This window comes from Coregonus clupeaformis, unplaced genomic scaffold (assembly GCF_020615455.1).
Source record: "Coregonus clupeaformis isolate EN_2021a unplaced genomic scaffold, ASM2061545v1 scaf0121, whole genome shotgun sequence".
In the NCBI taxonomy this organism is placed as follows: domain Eukaryota; kingdom Metazoa; phylum Chordata; class Actinopteri; order Salmoniformes; family Salmonidae; genus Coregonus; species Coregonus clupeaformis.
Window position 1 is genome coordinate 273,352 of NW_025533576.1, and position 19,149 is coordinate 292,500.

Here is a 19,149-nt window from a genome sequence, read left to right on the forward strand (position 1 = left end):
CGCTCTTGAAAAAGAGATTTTAAATCTCAATGAGCCCTTCCTGGTTAAATAAAGGTTAAATAAATAAAAAAAATAAAAATGCATGATGCTAGCCTCATCATCTCTAGCTCCAATCTGTCCAACACCTCTATGGTCCAACAAACACCACGCCAGAGATGGTCGTTTCATCATTTCAGGGCGTGACTACAATGAATGACAGGAACTGTGAACCAATCCACGTTCAAGTTACTGCACACTGTAACCAATCAACGTTCACAATCTTTCCGGAAGTTTTATGCGCAGATAATCATACGCATGATCACACAAACCAATGACAGAATTATTTCAGTATTCTTTTTAATATTTCCCTAGTAGTCCATTAAAATATACAGATTTGATACAATTTCTGCATGGATATGGCGGAGAAGGTCACGAAAACTGCAGGTAAAGTCAGTGTGTATGTAGATAACATGAGTTAGCCAATTCGTCTTATTAGCTAGCTACAATGCTGAAATCATGTGTGATGTGTTGCATCAGACCGGTGTTGCTAGTTAGCGTACATACCCGTAGCACAAGCGTATCTTGACTGTCTAGCGAGCTAAAACAAGCTAGCTAAGCTTACTACGCATCGGTGTGAGCTCTGCGCTTTTGTTTGAGGGCGTTTTTAATTGATGTCATCCCTGTACCTAGCTGAGTTTCCAAACTCCACGATATGTACATAGCTCCAACCTTTGAGTGGGTGAAACAGGCTACATAGTGCGGTGTCAAATATGGGAATTATCATCATGAATGACCGTGAACACGTCAAACTAGGTTTAGATGAATTGACAGGCATGCAGAATCAAGTACACTTGACTTTCCAGGTGAAGTGTATGTATCTGACAAAGAGGGAGATGACCAGGATGGTGATGGAACAGAGCAGAAGCCTTTCAAGACCTCATTGAGGGTAAGACGAATCAGTGTTGTCTGTCTGTTTCTTTTTCGTTATGACGCCATCCAACAGAACTGAGATGTCTACGCACCCTTGAATAAATCACGGTTAAGTGAATTGCTCTAACAACAGCTATGTGATTTCACAGGCGTTGACATTTGCTGGAAAAGAGCCATTCCCAACCATCTATGTGGACTCTCAGAAGGGTGGAGAGGTACATAGTTACAACAAGCAATGGAAAACGAAGTCAAAAAAACAAACCCAGCAAAATCTGAATATGTTTTCATTTGGTTTCACTTTCTTATTTGGTTTCCCCTATTCATCTAGCGTTGGGCAGTGATCTCCAAGACGCAGATGAAAAATGTGAAGAAGTTATTTGCTAAAGAGCAGATGAAGAGCGATTCCAAAGACAAAAAGGAGGTACGTGGTTGAGGAGGAAATGGTTAGATACTGTGTCCAAAATGGCACCCTATTCCCTGTATAGTGCACTACCTCTGGTCAAAAGTAAAGTGCACTATATAGGGAATAGGGTGCCATTTGGGGTGCTGCCATTATAATTATACACACTATTGTCTTCGGCCATAAACCGTGTACTCACTGCTCACAGGCAGCAGTAGCCTATGTAAGCGGCAATTTATCTTCCACTTTGATTTGAAGGCAGAGGATTCTGAGAGACGAGAGAAGAATCTGGAAGAAGCTAGAAAAATCACCATTGAGAATGACTCCAGCCTTCCAGAGCCTAAAACGGTCAGATCCACAATATTCTCTTTAGTCAGCATCCTGTCAGAAACTCCTCATCTTTGGAAATAAGTATATCATTTTTGTCTTCCATTGTGTTGAAATTGAATCAACCCGTTCCCAACAGGTTAAAATCTATCAGCTGGAGCCGCTCCGGGGGGAGAGAGTGAAGGTGTTTGGCTGGGTGCACCGAATGAGAAAACAAGGTGAGGATTTTAGAAAGACAAGTCCAGTATGAAGGAACTTAGAGATAGTTTTGCGAGCCAATGCTAACTAGCATTCGTTTTAGCGGTAGCTTAGCACAAAGACTGGAAGTCTCTGGGTACAGCTAGCATGCTTCCAGTTTTTTGCGCTAAGCTAGTTAACATTGGCTCGCAAAGCTACCTCTAACTTCCTTCACACTGGACACAGATACATAAAAATGGTTTCCACGAGTTTTGTCTGACTCTGTGGAAGTAGATAAAGGGCCATTTGCCAAAATCCTGAACTATCCCTTTAATGTGTGTCTGACCAACCAGTTGTCTACGCTGTCATAGTCAGCATGCCACAACACCTTTAACTAGCTTATTAGTCAAAGGGCCACCCCACCAAAAATGTGTTGTTCTGTGACCCAGAAAGCGGAACTGCACAATTTATTTAACACTATGTACATAATGTTATGAACATGAATACTGTGTGATTCAAAAGTTGCACATTTATTTAATCAAAGCTATGATATTTAGCATCGAAATCACATTTCCCTAGCAACCTTGCTTATTTTTGTTGCACACTGGCAGAAGTATTTGTGTGTTGGTGTTCGTCCTTGCATCAGCTCAAGCAACATGTTACCTTCACTGACGAACCCCGAAACGAGGAAATAGTTTTTAACCATGTACAGTGGTTTTCTCAGTTAATATAAGACATTCTGGCAGCTGTATTTCAGTGGAGGCTCCTCAGAGGAGGAAGGGGAGGACCATCCTCAGTGAATTTCATAAAGATAAAAATTGTAAAACATTTTAAAATATATATTTTTTTAGGTAAAACTCATTTACCAGCGCTGTGTACATGAATCCAAACACTCATTTGCACCAGTGGAGGCTCCTCAGAGGAGGAAGGGGAGGACCATCCTCCTCAGTGAATTGCATAGAAATAAAAATAGTAAAACATTGAAAAAGTTATTTTTAGATAAAACTATACTAAATCTATTCACGTCACCAAATAATTGATTAAAACACACTGTTTTGCAATAAAGGTCTACAGTAGCCTCAACAGCACTCTGTAGGGTAGCACCATGGTGTAGCCGGAGGACAGCTAGCTTCCGTCCTCTGACATTGACTTCAATACAAAACCTAGGAGGCTCATGGTTCTCACCTCCTTCCATAGACTTACACAGTAAGTCCTCCAACCTATCAGAGCTCTTGCAGCATGAACTGACATGTTGTCCACCCAATCAAAGGATCAGAGAATGAATTGAGTACTGAAAGCATAAGCTACAGCTAGCTAGCACTGCAGTGCATAAAATGTGGTGAGTAGTTGGCTCAAAGAGCGAGAAAGACAATAGTTGAACTGTTTTTAACAAATTAATTTCTTTCAAAAAGAAGGAGAATCGATGGAGAGAGCGATTCTGTCATTTAAAAAAAAAACTTTCAGTTTCACTTCCTTAGCTAGCAAATGCAGCTAGCTAGTTTAGCTTACTCAAACACCCTGCTGAAACAGAGGGGATGCTATGTTAGCTAGTTGGCTATGACTATCCAACACAACACTAGAAATGTTCCAAGTCAAGGTAAGCTTTTAGTTTTACAAATGTATTGCCACCGGGGCCCGCTGGTGTAACTGCTAAACTGCTTACTGACTGTACACTAATGTTACTGCATGATTGTAGCGGGTTTACCAACGCGTTAGTTCTATTAGCTATGTTGACTATGACGTTACAGCAGAGTTTTCTTTTCAGCACCATGGAATGAATCCTTACCACTGATACACATGGCTATCAGCGGAGCCTTGTCTGGCAGCAAAACAGTTAATGTGGCGGAGAAGGTAACAAATGTTGTTTCTACTGACAATTGAGATGTACAAGTTATGGCATAAGGGGACGTTGAGCGGATAAGAGGCAATCCGTCATTTTGATTAAGACATTAATGAGCGAGCTAGGACGGACGTAGTCAATACAACTATTTGTTCAGCACTTTTGAAATGTAGAGCGACAGAATTCAGAGCATGGGCCGTTCTTACAGTGTTCACCCTGTACACCAAGTCAGAACCGTGGGATAAATAAAGGGGGCATATAAGCAGACAATGAAAGCTCTTACAATATTCGATGATTACATTATTCTAAAACAGGCACCACCTAGTCAGAACAGTAGGCTAAGTTATGAGGGGAAAGGGACCAAATTATTAGGGTGATTTAATATTACGTTCTTAGCTACAGTATACAGTACATATCTCCCTGGCGTATTACATCATTTATGCAGACATTTTTGGACTCACCGTTGTGCTGTGCTCACTTGAACAGGAAGGTGGCTGTTATGTGAATTATTTAACAAACTATTTCAGTGTCTCTGTGTGTCTCCCAAAAGGTTGTAAGTCTTTTGGATTTAAGAAACGGACAGAGTCTCGGTCTGCATAGTGTGATGTCACGAGAGGCTACACAGCTTTCAGCGGGATTGCTCAAGTAGTGCAAGGAGACCAGGTTCAACCAAAACAAGGATTTTATTAAAGGTCTTGGGAAACTAACGAAAGTATAACACAATTCTGTTCTCTGGTGGCTCTTTAAGGGTTAACAGTTCAGGGATGTCTCTTCCACATCCAAAATCATAACTCTCCCTCGCTCAAATAACTTTTCCCCAGTCTTACTGTATTCCACGTTGCAGCTAGTGGCCAACCCAGCAAAACGTCCTTCCAAATGTCCCACACGTATTTCCACAGGTGCATATATCCAAAGGTGAGTATTTCCCAAAGGTAAGTATCTCCAAATCCTTATATTCCTCATGGAAGTGGACGTGCAGCACTCTTGTCCTCCAGAGAGCCCAGGTTTGAGACCGTGTCTCTTCCCTTCAACCAACCTTCAGCTCATCAGCTCCTGATTGGTTTCAGCTGCGTGGGAAGATTGGCCATAGAGGGTTGGAGTTCCCGACCATACCAGCAGATGGAGCCATAGCTGTCTGGGTTTGCAGCCATCTCAGGGGGATGTAACGTCCCTCCAGGACACAGCCTCTCGTGACATCACAATAGTCAGAGATTTTATTCATTGAGAATTCTGCCGTCACAATTTCAGAGTCCATCTTTTATACTCACACGTCATACAAAAATCCCTCCCCTCTTTAGGCGGGCTGTAGTTTTCCACTTTAAAACTGCTCTCCTAACCATCAGTACACACACACACACACACACACACACACACACATATACATACATACACACACACACACATGCATTCCTTAGTTATCGCCGTCCTCACAATATCCTGCATACTCCTTAAAAAGCCTAACAGTTTCTCTCCTCCCTAAATTGGGAGGCCCCTTTATCTTGGTTTCTCAGTTGTCTGTAGCCAGTTCTCCTTGTCCTTTGTTGTCTGGTCTAACTCTTACTCACATTGCTAAATAGTAGCTCAATGTCATAGTCTTTACTGGTCCTACACTCACACATTCTTACACATTTCACACAGTTTCAGGGTGTAATAATTAGTCATTAATAATTAATCTATCAATCCACCCTTTGACTAAATATTACACACATACTCACAGAATATATGTTGTTATAGAAATGAATCACACACATTGAAGCATATAAGTTGATTTGCATATAAAAACATTAAAAATTGTCTCATTCAATACAGGTTCATCAGGGTTACCCCATGATTAAAAGCGTAACGTTACTCTTTAGCAATGGTACCTAACCTGTTTACCCACTATCTGGAAACAATAGTCTAAGCCTATAGTGAAGAACATTTGCTTCATCACATCCTGCAACATCGGTTAACTAGTACATAATACTTAAAACAAGACTTTAATACACAAAATATCATTGCAATAACTTTTAAACTAGAAATGTATAGTTCTGGGTAAACATCCAGTCTCAAACTATCTGAATCGTCGCCGTCGTCCTCCACCAAGCCTGGTGGGTCATATTCTTCATTCCTTAGGTCGGAGTCCGGGATTGGGCCGTATCTCACCATCTGCTGTGATACTGCATTCTCCAACGCCTTGCTCACCAACCCTCGGACACAGGGAATAAGACAACATCCACAAAGAACAAGCATACCCATAGACGCGCCTAAAATAGTTACAACAGTAGTTTTCCATTTACCAAACATTTGATCAAACCAACCAGTCATTGATGTATTCACCCTCCAGTTCTCAGCCCATTCTTTAATTAATGCAGTGAGACCTGCCAGTGCTCTAGTTACTGTACCATCTGGGGCTGTATTGTTGGGGATAAACATACAACAATGACCTCCCACCATCTTGTAAATCCGCCCTTCTCTGCTAAAAGCATTTCGAGAACCAAACTATTCTGCAGGTCATGAGTGAGGTGGCGGATAGTTGGCCTGAGATTCTCTTCACTGCATCCCTTGTCTAATTAACAAACCTTTGTAGATGTAATTAATCCAGTCAACATTTTTATCAATTGTAACCCACCAGAAAAACGTTGTTGTAAACACTTCTCCAATTTGATCTGTGATTCGCATTACTTTGGTGTCTATAACATTGATAATCTCCGGGGTTCATGGTGAATTGGGGTGCCTTAATATTATCATTTTTAAGAGTGGTTATTTTAATATCAACTGTGGCATTCTGTAAGGTCTTCCAAACACTTTTCCAAAGGGGGATAACCCATCTTTATCTGGGGTTACTCTAAATTTCTTCCCTTCACTCCGTGATAACTCTATAAAATCAATTTCCAATTGCTGGAAGGGGTACTTAGCCGGAGGATACTCACCCTGAGGTGCCCTTTGTCTGCCCTGGTGATTATTTTGAGCACAGTTAACACATCTTGAACAAAAGTTTTTTTATTTTTTGTAAAATAATTAGTAATCCCAGATGCAACAAAGTGTTGTCTAATCTGCTCTACCATCCATCCATCCCTCCCGTTGACACATGGCTCTGCCCGTGTGCCAATATTGCAGCATATCTAAACAGTAATTTCGGGAGAATTGGTAAGCAATCTTTGACCCATATTCCTTCCTTATTTACTGCGCCTTGCTTCACCCATCTGTGAACTTCCTTAATTGGGGCCCTACTGTAGATTTCTATCTATCCAAACTTCCTCTTTTGACAGCTGACTGGGACCAGAGAAGTGTTTTAACCCTGCTGACAACATTTGATAATACCTCAACTTACTTCTATCCCGTAAAAGTAATCCCAAGATTAGTACAATTGACTAGCAACAGGTATCCCTCATTCAGGGAAAGCTCTCTCTCTCTCTTCTGTTATTTTATGGTTCAAATCATATATATTATTACCAAATTATTAAGTTATTCACACTTTTCACAGTACTATAAATTACCCTCAACTTGGTAAAATAAACTATAAATCATTCAACGAACTGTTCCATCCCATAGTATACTAAACATTACCATGATTCTAAATATTTCATAAATGTTACTTATCCCAAGTGTTCATTAAGTCCTCATGACATTTATTCTCATAAGAAATCATGTATACCCTAAACTCAGTCAAAACAGAAAAACTCCATAAAATTCACTGTGTGTGCTCCTTTAAGACTTATCACCTTTGACCTGTTGAAAAACCCCTAAAATCAAAATAACAAGGCTTTATAAACATCATACTAGGTGTGTTGTTTTTTATTTGAAAACCCCAATTAAAAAAACAACAAACCAAAATAGCCAGGTCATGAGGACTCCTGATTTCTCTCTTCCCCTTCTGCCTACAGTTTCTTAACTGGTGCCATTTCCTTGCACAGTAACTACACGGTTCCTCACATTCTCTAGCAAAATGTCCCGTTTTGTCACAATTGTAACACTTCCACTCACTCCTGTCTCCACTATTACCGTTTCCTTCTTGTCTGTCTTTGCTACCGTAACCTCTCTTCTCTCCTAGGTATTGACTAATAGTCTCACTGTCTCCCTGTTTACACTCATGGACTTTGGAGAAGTCGGCATGTCTGTGATAATATTCTCTCAGATTATCACAGAGTTGTGCCAATTTATCTCCATAAACCCCTCTTTCTGCCCACTCTAGGACCGGCGCATTCCCATCTCCAGGAACCCAGTTTCCTCTCACTGCCGCCCAGTCCTTTAACACTATCAGTCTGACTGCCCTCTCTAGTTCAGCTTAAAGCTGGCGGTCAGCCCTTCCATATCTCTTCTGAACTGGGGTACCCCCGTTTTAGGGTGGGTTATCCCTTCCACTGCTCTCACTACATCTCTCTGCTTCGTTTACTAATTCCTGGCATTAGTAAATTCTATCCACACACCACCAAAAACGAATAACATATTTGCATACACATAACTAGAAAGCATGCATTTCATGCCATTCTTGCTTAAACAATGCAATTCAACATTTCTCATCACCCAATTTCTATTACTTATTTTTTTTCACACAGGAAACCATGTACAATCCTCTATTGCTGACTTTCCATCTAACATTACTTTTCAACATTTCTCAAATCTAATTACCTCTGTTATCAACTAAAATTATAGCCACCTCTTATGAAACCCCCAATCTGTCATTGTTTAGAATACAGCAGATATAGGTAACTGTCCTTTCTAAGTAGGCTACAAATAACACCAAACACATGCCGCAGTTGACCAGCATATATTGAATTTATCTCCATAGTATTAATATCCAATGTAGTGATTGACGTTCCTTAATGGAAACCCTAAATTGGCTTTGTACAATATTATATTAATTATGTCTCACCCATGACGTATGTCTACGTTTGGGTGAGCACGTTAATATATAATTATTATTCCAATTATTATTTTATGAAGTCTCTAGCCTCTCATTCAACACAAATCCCCATCATCAAATATACTCCCAGCAGAACTGAAAAAAAACAAAAAAACAGACTGTGATTTCCAGGACACTGCCCCTTTGTTTCTGGCCTCACTATCTCCCCGAGAGTTGGCACTCCCTTAAGGTCTCTCTTACTCCTCTTTCTCTTTCCCAATCAGCTCTTGGTAAACTGCATACTTTTTTAAACCTCAATATGTGTTGCTGTGCTTTTCTCCGCCCTATCAAAGTATTTGTAATGGTCCTGCTTATCTCTGGTCTCATTCCACTGAGGAACGCTATATTTTTAATTGCTGATGGTAGGGCGTATCATTCCCCTGTCTCTGGTCTGGCTCGGGTATGCCACTGTTTGCGATAAACACATATTTAACCCTCTCTAAGTACTGGCTGACAGTCTCACTATCCTCTTGTTTACACTCATGTACTTTAGAGAAGTCTGCATGACGATGGTAATGTTCTCTGAGGCTATTACACAATTCAGTTATTTTCCCAACATACTCTCCGTGATCGGCCCATGGCAAAAGTGCCCTCTGGGCATCCCCTGAAACCCACTGCCCTCTAACGGCAGCCCAATCCTTACTATTCCTGTTTTGGGGTAGGTCATTCCTTCTACCGCTCTGGCCACGTTCCTCTGTGTTCATGGCCTGTATACATCTAAAGTTGCTGGGGCCCCTTTCATTCCCCGCCAATAGATTAGGTAAGGCTATCAGTGGGTACTGGCCCCCTCCTACTCTCTCATCTCCTGACTCATACTGACTCCCTCCTGAGCTTAGCTCTGAATTCTCCTGTTCCTCTCTTTTCTGTTTAATTGAGATCAGTACCACAATTTCCATGCATTTGTTTAATCATGTCGCCCAGTAAAGCCATTTTCTTTTCTTTTTTTCAATTAGGTAAATAATACACATTTCGTTTGTCTCTAATTTCCATGTATTTCTCGTCCCCAGTAAATTCTGGGACCTCTTGTGAGGATTTGCCTCCCATGGTTGGTACTGTTAAAAATCCCTTAGCCACCTCTTCTATATAACAAGTTATTCAAAACAGTTTCACACAGCAATTGGAATCACCCCTTCCTGTATAGGTACTAGTCCCCCAGAATTATCTCCTACTCTACGGAGGAATTCATCCTCACAATGTAATCTTGATAATTCCTGACAGTCTCATACAACAGGAATGGGTTCTCCCTCTTCTCTATACAACCACTTGGAATTATTCATAGATGTGACTTTTGAGCAAATATTAGGTCTCACACGTATACAACCTTACATGATTATTGGTTAACACCATCGGTAACCCGGAGTTTGTAAGGCTCCAGTTTCATGAAACGGATAGAGTTACAGCAAAATCTACAGTTGTTTTGTGACTTTTGACTTTACTAATATTCTATTTCTCACACATGCTATTTTAATTCCTTCTGGTGTACACCCCTCCCTGTATTCCTTTATCCCGGATTATTTGTTGAACATTACTGTTCTATAATCTACTACAGGTTCTCTGAATACAGGGTAGTTTATTTTGGTAATTGGCCTATTACCGTGAATCGTTACGGACCCACCAACCTTAAATTGGCTACAACCTTAAATCGGCTACCGGCTACAACCTTAAATTGGCTACCTTTAAAATGGCTACGCATTGATCAATTTGCTACTTTAAATTATGACGTTACCCTCAGTCAATATTTTAGCAAGTTCTCAAATCAATTTCACCAAGTAATGAATAAAGACCACTGACCTTATCCTTGCAGCCGAGATTCAATGTAGGTTTGGATTCCGTCACCGTCTCTGTCATTAATCAGGTGTCCTCTGGCCTGTTTTAACCCTTAATGTCAAAGGGCAGGACTTTCTATTTACGAATGTATCATTCGCCCGTCGACGGTTTTCAGAGTTACCTGGAATGACAGAGGCAGGTATTGGATTCCGAGCTCGAAGGACCAAGCTGTTATGTAAATTATTTAACAAACTATTTCAGTGTCTCTGTGTGTCTCCCAAAAGGTTGTACGTCTTTTGGATTTAAGAAACGGACAGAGTCTCGGTCTGCATAGTCAGAGATTTTATTCATTGAGAATTCTGCCATCACAATTTCAGAGTCCATCTTTTATACTCACACGTCATACAAAAATCCCTCCCCTCTTTAGGCGGGCTGTAGTTTTCCACTTTAAAACTGCTCTCCTAACCATCAGCACACACACACACACACATACACACATACATACATACATACATACATACATACATACATACATACATACACACATGCATTCCTTAGTTATCGCCGTCCTCACAATATCCTGCATACTCCTTAAAAAGCCTAACAGTTTCTCTCCTCCCTAAATTGGGAGGCCCCTTTATCTTGGTTTCTCAGTTGTCTGTAGCCAGTTCTCCTTGTCCTTTGTTGTCTGGTCTAACTCTTACTCACATTGCTAAATAGTAGCTCAATGTCATAGTCTTTACTGGTCCTACACTCACACATTCTAACACATTTCACACAGTTTCAGGGTGTAATAATTAGCCTATCAGTGGCGCGGCAGTCCTTGCTTTCAAGACAACGGGAAACTCTGAAAAAAACAAGGTCGAATCATGACGTCAGTGATCTTCAGGTCGGAGCTCTAGAAAGAGGCCCGAGTTCCCGACTTGGAATTCCGAGTTGGATGACCGTTCAAAACTTATTTTCCCAGTCGGAGCTAGTTTCTTTCTGAGTTGTCTTGAACTCACTGAAGTCTGATATTTCCCGGTTCTGGGTTTCCAGTTGTTTTGAAAGCAGCAGAAGTCATGCTGGATTGACAGCATGGCCAATGTATCCAACCTTTTCTGGCCCATGGTGTTGAATGTTTATATTTTTTAAGCTTGGAAAAGAGACTCTTAAACCCAGACTTGGACCACACACCCACTCCACTGAATAGCAGGCTAGTGATTGCTTTGCAATGCTTGGAGTTAGTCACTGATTCCTTCCAAACCACTCATTGTTGAATTTGCGATTTCCAACTTGTGTAATGTTTATGTCCAATGGCTGATGAGCACCGATACGTTTGATCTATCATTTCTCTTCATATGACAAGGATTGAAAAGGATTTGCCAGTAGATTGTCGACGTGATTCATGATGATGACTTGCTAGCTAAGATTTTGAAAGTACGTTGACTATCACGTAATTTCGTCAGCCGGTGATCGTCAAGCAAATAACTGTCGGTCTCACGGTAATTGACCGTTAATTAAAACAAACACATTTAGCATCTCCTGGCTTCCACACATAGCCTACAAGCCACTGGTGCAGACCTTTTGGAAGATCTACATTTTAGAAAGTCTAATAAATCCATGTTATATAGCCTACAACCATTACAATAAATCCATTATTTATTTTACACAGGTCTAAAGAAACATGATATGAAGAAAATGTATTCTATTTCAGAAGAACAGAATAGCATACTCTGAGTTGTCCTTATGTTAGGTCCTGATCTGTCTATGCCATATGGCTGTGGGCTACACTAGTTCATTTAGCAGACAAGATTGCTTAGAATTCCATAGCATTATTTTATAGTATGAAGAATACAATTGAACAAAGCTGAATAAAATAAAAATGATATTTTCTCCAAAGGATTTGAGGGAGTGCGCACTACCCTCTTAAGCTCTTGGTGATTCTAGACAGCGGCCGTTACGAGGATCCTGCTCGCAGTTCTAAACTTTCTGCCAGTTGTAAACTTTGTGAGGCATGTCACTTCACCCATCTCTTCACATAACCCACCACATGCACTGTTTTCTAACCACTAACTGGATGTATCCATAAAGAATGACTGTGGGAATAAATATCACTGAATGATGAAACTGTTGAAATAAAGTAGTCTAATGCGATTTGAAGACATCAAATTGTTGCTTCCTGAATCTCCCAAAGTCATCCAATTTGTTTATAATGCATTTAAAGCATTAGCCTACCTGCGTGAAGTCACTATTTCAGCAACGTTCCGCACTGCTTTGAGACAAACGTGGGGATTTTTCTTTTCACTGAATCTCCGTATGGATATTGGTTAGGCTACAATTAGCCTGATGAAATGTTAGCTGCTCATGATAATCTTGTCTAGTTGGCTCATTTATTAGCACTGATCAGAACATTTTGCCAGCATGTTATGTAGTTTAACAAGTGGATTATGTTGCTCTTCAGTAGCCTAGTAGCCTAGTAACCTAGGTCTCCCGACCAAAAGCATGTGACTTGTCTTAATCAATCAATGTGATTTTGTTTAACTGAGTCTCCGTCTCTAGGCTTTATTTGGCTAATTCTCTGGCTGGGCAAATAAGTGGAGGTGGTATAGCTCATATATTAGTTTGGTCATCTATTACTGATCAGAAACATTTAGCGTGCAGTAATGTAGCCTAAATCAAGAGGAGCCCTTTTTATTTTGCTCGGTCGTGTATAGGCAACTACATTTAACATTTAGATTTTAGTTATTTAGCAGACGCTCTTATCCAGAGCGACTTACAGTTAGTGAGTGCATACATTATTATACTAGAAAGCAGAGTGAGGGTAGGAACAAAACGGACGCTGTGGTCTGGCTAATCATCCTGAGCTAGGCCCATCTCCCGGCTATCTACCTCTCTGTCAACCGGACGGGACCACCTAGTGTTGACACGAAGCCCCGCCGATCCTACACGACTGGTCTGCCGACGAAATCGTCTGATGTGGTTACGACGTTAACCACGAAGATTCCATCCATCTGCTAGCCCTGGCCCGCTAGCACACGCTATCCGTGGCCTCTTACTCACAAGTGCTTCACCACCGGACCTTATGATAACTCAGCTATACAGCTGATATCTGCTGGACTGTTCCTTTTTACGGTACTACATCCTGTTTATGTTTAGCCTCAGCCCAAACATGGTTAGTTTATTGTTGTTTCGGTTATTTCTAATTGTACTATATCACTGTAGACCCCCCAGCCTAGCTAAACCTGCCTTAGATAGCTCCTTTGTCCCTCCCCCATACACTCAGAGACCGACTCAATTGATGCCTCTAGAGATACTATCTCTTTCATTGTTACCCAACGCTTAGGTTTACCTCCACTTTACTCATATCCTTCCATATCCTTGTCTGTACATAATGCCCTGAATCTTTTCTATAACACCCGAAATCTGCCCCCTTTATTCTATGTACCCAACGCACTAGAAGACCAGTTCTTAAAGCCTTTAGCCGTATCCTTATTCTAGTCCTCCTCTGTTCCTCTGGTGATGTAGAGGCTAACCCAGGCCCTGCAGCCCTCAGTATCACTCCTACTCCCCAGGCGCTATCATTTGATGACTTCTGTAATCGCAAAAGTCTTGGTTTCTTGCACATAAATATCAGAAGTCTACTTCCTAAGTTTGAGTTATTCACTGCGTTAGCACACTCTGCCAACCCTGATGTTCTATTAGTGTCTGAATCCTGGCTCAGGAAGGCCACCAAAAATTCTGAAATTTCCATCCCCAACTATAACATTTTCCGTCTAGATAGAACTGCCAAAGGGGGTGGAGTTGCAATCTACTGTAGAGATAGCCTGCAGAGCTCCATCATACTATCCAGGTCTGTGCCCAAACAGTTTGAGCTTCTACTTCTAAAAATCCACCTTTCCAGAAATAAGTCTCTCACTGTTGCCGCTTGCTACAGACCCCCCTCAGCCCCCAGCTGTGCCCTGGACACCATATGTGAATTGATTGCCCCCCATTTATCCTCAGAGTTTGTACTGCTTGGTGACCTAAATTGGGATATGCTTAATACCCCAGCCATCCTACAATCCAAGCTAGATGCCCTCAACCTCACGCAAATTATCAACGAACCTACCAGGTACAACCCTAAATCCGTAAACATGGGTACCCTCATAGATATCATCCTGACTAACATACCCTCTAAATACACCTCAGCTGTCTTCAACCAGGATCTCAGCGATCACTGCCTTATTGCCTGCGTCCGTAACGGGTCCGCGGTCAAACGACCACCCCTCATCACTGTCAAACGCTCCCTAAAACACTTTAGCGAGGAGGCCTTCCTAATTGACCTGGCCCAGGTATCCTGGATGGATATAGATCTCATTCCGTCAGTAGAGGATGCCTGGTTGTTCCTTAAAAGTAATTTCCTCTCAATCTTAAATAAACATGCCCCATTCAAAAAATACAGAACTAAGAACCGATATAGCCCCTGGTTCTCCTCAGACTTGACTGCCCTTGACCAGCACAAAAACATCCTGTGGTGTACAGCATTAGCATCAAATAGCCCCCGCGATATGCAACTTTTCAGGGAAGTTAGGAACCAATATACACAAGCAGTCAGGAAAGCAAAGGCTAACTTTTTCAAACAGAAATTTGCATCCTGTAGCACTAACTCCAAAAAGTTTTGGGACACTGTAAAGTCCATGGAGAATAAGAGCACTTCCTCCCAGCTGCCCACTGCACTGAGGCTAGGAAACACTATCACCACCGATAAATCTACAATAATCGAGAATTTCAACAAGCAATTTGCTACAGCTGGCCATGCTTTCCATCTGGCTACCACTAACCCGGCCACCAACTCTGCACCCTCTGCTGCAACTTGCCCATGCCCCCCGCTTCTCCTTCACACAAATTCAGACAGCTGATGTTTTGAAAGCGCTGCAAAATCTGGACCCCTACAAATCAGCTGGGCTAGACAATCTGGACCCTTTCTTTCTAAAACTAGCCCGAAATTGTCGCAACCCCCTATTACTAGTCTGTTCAACCTCTCTTTCATAACGTCTGAGATCCCCAGAGATTGGAAAGCTGCCGCGGTCATCCCCCTCTTCAAAGGGGGGTGACACTCTAGATCCAAACTGCTACAGACCTATATCCATCCTGCCCTGCCTTTCGAAAGTATTCGAAAGCCAAGTTAACAAACAGATCATCGACCATTTCGAATACCACCGTACCTTCTCCGCTATGCAATCCGGTTTCCGAGCTGGTCACGGGTGCACTTCAGCCACGCTCAAGGTCCTAAACGATATTATAACCGCGATTGATAATAGACAGTACTGTGCAGCCGTCTTCATCGACCTGGCCAAGGCTTTCGACTCTGTCAACCACCGCATTCTTATTGGCAGACTAAATAGCCTTGGTTTCTCAAATGACTGCCTCGCCTGGTTCACCAACTACTTCTCAGATAGAGTTCAGTGTGTCAAATCGGAGGGCCTGTTGTCTGGACCTATGGCAGTCTCTATGGGGGTGCCACAGGGTTCAATTCTTGGGCCGACACTTTTCTCCGTGTATATCAATGATGTCGCTCTTGCTGCTGGTGACTCTCAGATCCACCTCTACGCAGACGACACCATTTTGTATACATCTGGCCCTTCATTGGACACTGTGTTAACAAACCTCCAAACGAGCTTCAATGCCATACAACAATCCTTCAGTAGCCTTCAACTGCTCTTAAACACTAGTAAAACTAAATGCATGCTTTTCAATCGAACGCTGCTAGCACCCGCCCACCCGACTAGAATCACCACTCTCGATGGGTCTGACCTAGAGTATGTGGACAACTACAAATATCTAGGTGTCTGGTTAGACTGTAAACTCAACTTCCAGACTCACATAAAGAATCTCCAATCCAAAGTTAAATCTAGAATCGGCTTCCTATTTCGCAACAAAGCCTCCTTCACTCATGCTGCCAAACATGCCCTCGTAAAACTGACTATCCTACCGATCCTTGACTTCGGCGATGTCATTTACAAAATAGCCTCCAACACTCTACTCAGCAAATTGGATGTAGTCTATCACAGTGCCATCCGTTTTGTCTCCAAAGCCCCATACACTACCCACCACTGTGACCTGTACGCTCTTGTTGGCTGGTCCTCACTACATGTTCGTCGTCAAACCCACTGGCTCCAGGCCATCTATAAATCACTGCTAGGCAAATCCCCGCCTTATCTTAGCTCATTGGTCACCATAGCAGCACCCACCCCGTAGTCTGCGCTCCAGCAGGTATATCTCTCTGGTCATTCCCAAAGCCAACACCTCCTTTGGCCGCCATTCCTTCCAGTTCTCTGCTGCCAATGACTGGAACGAATTGCAAAAATCTCTGAAGCTGGAGACTCTTATCTCCCTCAATAACTTTAAGCATCAGTTGTCAGAGCACCTTACCGATCACTGCACCTGTACACAGCCCATCTGAAATTAGCCCACCCAACTACCTCATCCCTATATTGTTATTTATTTTGCTCTTTTGCACCCCAGTATCTCTATTTGCACATAATCTCTTGCACATCTAGCATTCCAGTGTTAATACTATTGTAATTATTCTGCACTATAGCCTATTTATTGCCTTACCTCCATAACTTGCTACATTTGCACACACTGTATATATATTTTCTGTTGTATTTCTGACTTTATGTTTTTTTTACCCCATATGTAACTCTGTGTTGTTTTTATTGCACTACTTTGCTTTATCTTGGCCAGGTCGCAGTTGTAAATGAGAACCTGTTCTCAACTGGCTTACCTGGTTAAATAAAGGTGAAATAAAATAAATAAAAGGAACGTGGATCAAAGCATGGGCTTGGGCTCTGTTTCAAAATATCACTATTTATTTTTATTTTTATAAGGTAGCGGTTCCACACGTTGCCGTGACGCAAGTTGGGTGGGAAAAATATTATTTCTATTTTATTCTATTCTTACTATAAAATGTGTGTTGACTGTGATCTGGGCAGCCTACTGTGATCTGGGCAGCCTACTGTGATCTGGGCCGCCTACTGTGATCTGGGCCGCCTACTGTGATCTGGGCAGCCTACTTTGATCTGGGCCGCCTACTGTGATCTGGGCAGCCTACTGTGATCTGGGCAGCCTACTGTGATCTGGGCAGCCTACTGTGATCTGGGCAGCCTACTGTGATCTGGGCAGCCTACTGTGATCTGGGCAGCCTACTTTGATCTGGGCAGCCTACTGTGAGTGTGTCTTGTCTGTTTTAATGAACAAAATAACTATGACGTCGAAATCATACCTTTCCTTTATATAATATTTAATTAATGTGCAACTTTTACAAGTGTTGAACCACACAGTGTTCATAGTCATAAAATGGTATATGTAATGATGTTGAAACTTTGCGGTTTTGTTTCCTAGGTCACGGATTGCCTTTTTATGAAGCCTTTTTTTGGTGGTTGACCCTGGGACTATATAACATGGACGTTGTTTTCTAACAGTACACGCTCAGGATTCTAATGCATCATACAATCTAAACAGCACCGTCTGGGTTTCCTATTTCCTTTACATACTACAGACTTATTTTGCCAATTTTATATTTTTTGTAGTTCTTAGTATGAGAGAAAATAAAATAAGAAAAAAAAGTCTTAATGATTAAATGTTATGTTGTAAATGTGAATATGAACTAATGTCCATATTTCAGATTACTCTTTTCTTGCGCTGTACCCAATGATTTATGAAAACTTGCTTAGTGACTCACAAAAGCTCTGACGAAGGTCTTGAGGCCGATATGTAAAGCTTATTAAAGAGCAGTGATACTATCAAGAGCAGTGATGCTATCAAGAGCAGTGATGCTATCAAGAGCAGTGATGCTATCAAGAGCAGTGATGCTATCAAGAGCAGTGTGCGGGTTTCTTCTGTTACCGTGCACTTGCAACAAAGATAGCTCAGATGTGCGAGTTCCTTTTGAAGTTTGAGTTCTTAGTATGAAACTATGAATGAAAGAGGCTCATAGTGTGTTTTATCATTCTCTTACTAGGAAAGAACCTGCTGTTCATTGTGCTGAGAGATGGAACTGGTTTCCTGCAGTGTGTTCTCAACGATAAATTGGTACTTTTTCCACTGTCTTTTAAAACTAAATTCTATCTAATTGTATTTATTTATTACAAAATGTAAATTATAAGCTTTATTTATGGACCCTGTTTTTTTTTTTTTTCTCAATAATTTGTTAAAACCCTTTTGGCCCATTCTAGTGTCAGTGCTATAATGCCCTGGTGCTGTCCACTGAAAGCACAGTGGCGTTGTATGGGACAGTGAAGGAAGTACCAGAGGGAAAACAGGTAAACATTCCTCAATTACCGTCCTTTTATTGTTTCAAGTTTAGCGTATACATGTATGGTCAAGTTTCCCAGACCCAGATTAAGCCTGATCTTTGACTGAAAAGCATGTTCAATGAAAAAATCTCCCAAGAGTTTTTTTTGTTGTTGTCCACAACTAGTCTTAAACTGTGTCAGAGAAAAGGGGTCCCAATTAGTATTACAGTTAATTAATTATAATAAACTGTGTTATGACCTGACTGGGCTGTCCTGTCCTCCTCTCTTCTCCTCCTCATCCCCCCACTCCTCTCCTCTCCTCCTCCACTAGGCCCCTGGAGGTCATGAGCTGCACTGTGACTTCTGGGAGCTGGTGGGTCTGGCCCCGGCTGGAGGAGCCGACAACCTGCTGAACGAGGAGTCTGATGTGGACGTTCAGCTCAACAACAGACACATGATGATCCGTGGGGAGAACGTGTCCAAGATCCTCCGGATCCGCTCCACTGTCACACAGTGCTTCAGGGATCACTTCTTCAACCACGGATACTGTGAGGTACAGTAGAAACCAGTAGACACCCACACAGAT

At 41.8% G+C, this 19,149-nt stretch overlaps 1 protein-coding gene across 1 annotated transcript in view; it reads left to right on the forward strand.

Moving 5' to 3' along the window:
* Positions 1 to 273: 273 nt before the first annotated feature.
* LOC121573377 (asparagine--tRNA ligase, cytoplasmic) overlaps positions 274 to 19,149 on the forward strand; it is a 45,637-nt gene continuing 26,761 nt past the window's right edge. Inside the window, exons 1-9 of the mRNA XM_041885307.2 lie at positions 274 to 423; positions 843 to 925; positions 1,059 to 1,124; positions 1,238 to 1,330; positions 1,568 to 1,657; positions 1,776 to 1,854; positions 18,290 to 18,360; positions 18,504 to 18,590; positions 18,895 to 19,116. Coding sequence (XP_041741241.2) covers positions 390 to 423; positions 843 to 925; positions 1,059 to 1,124; positions 1,238 to 1,330; positions 1,568 to 1,657; positions 1,776 to 1,854; positions 18,290 to 18,360; positions 18,504 to 18,590; positions 18,895 to 19,116 — 825 coding nt within the window. The 5' untranslated portion in view covers positions 274 to 389. The remainder of the gene's footprint in view (positions 424 to 842; positions 926 to 1,058; positions 1,125 to 1,237; positions 1,331 to 1,567; positions 1,658 to 1,775; positions 1,855 to 18,289; positions 18,361 to 18,503; positions 18,591 to 18,894; positions 19,117 to 19,149) is intronic.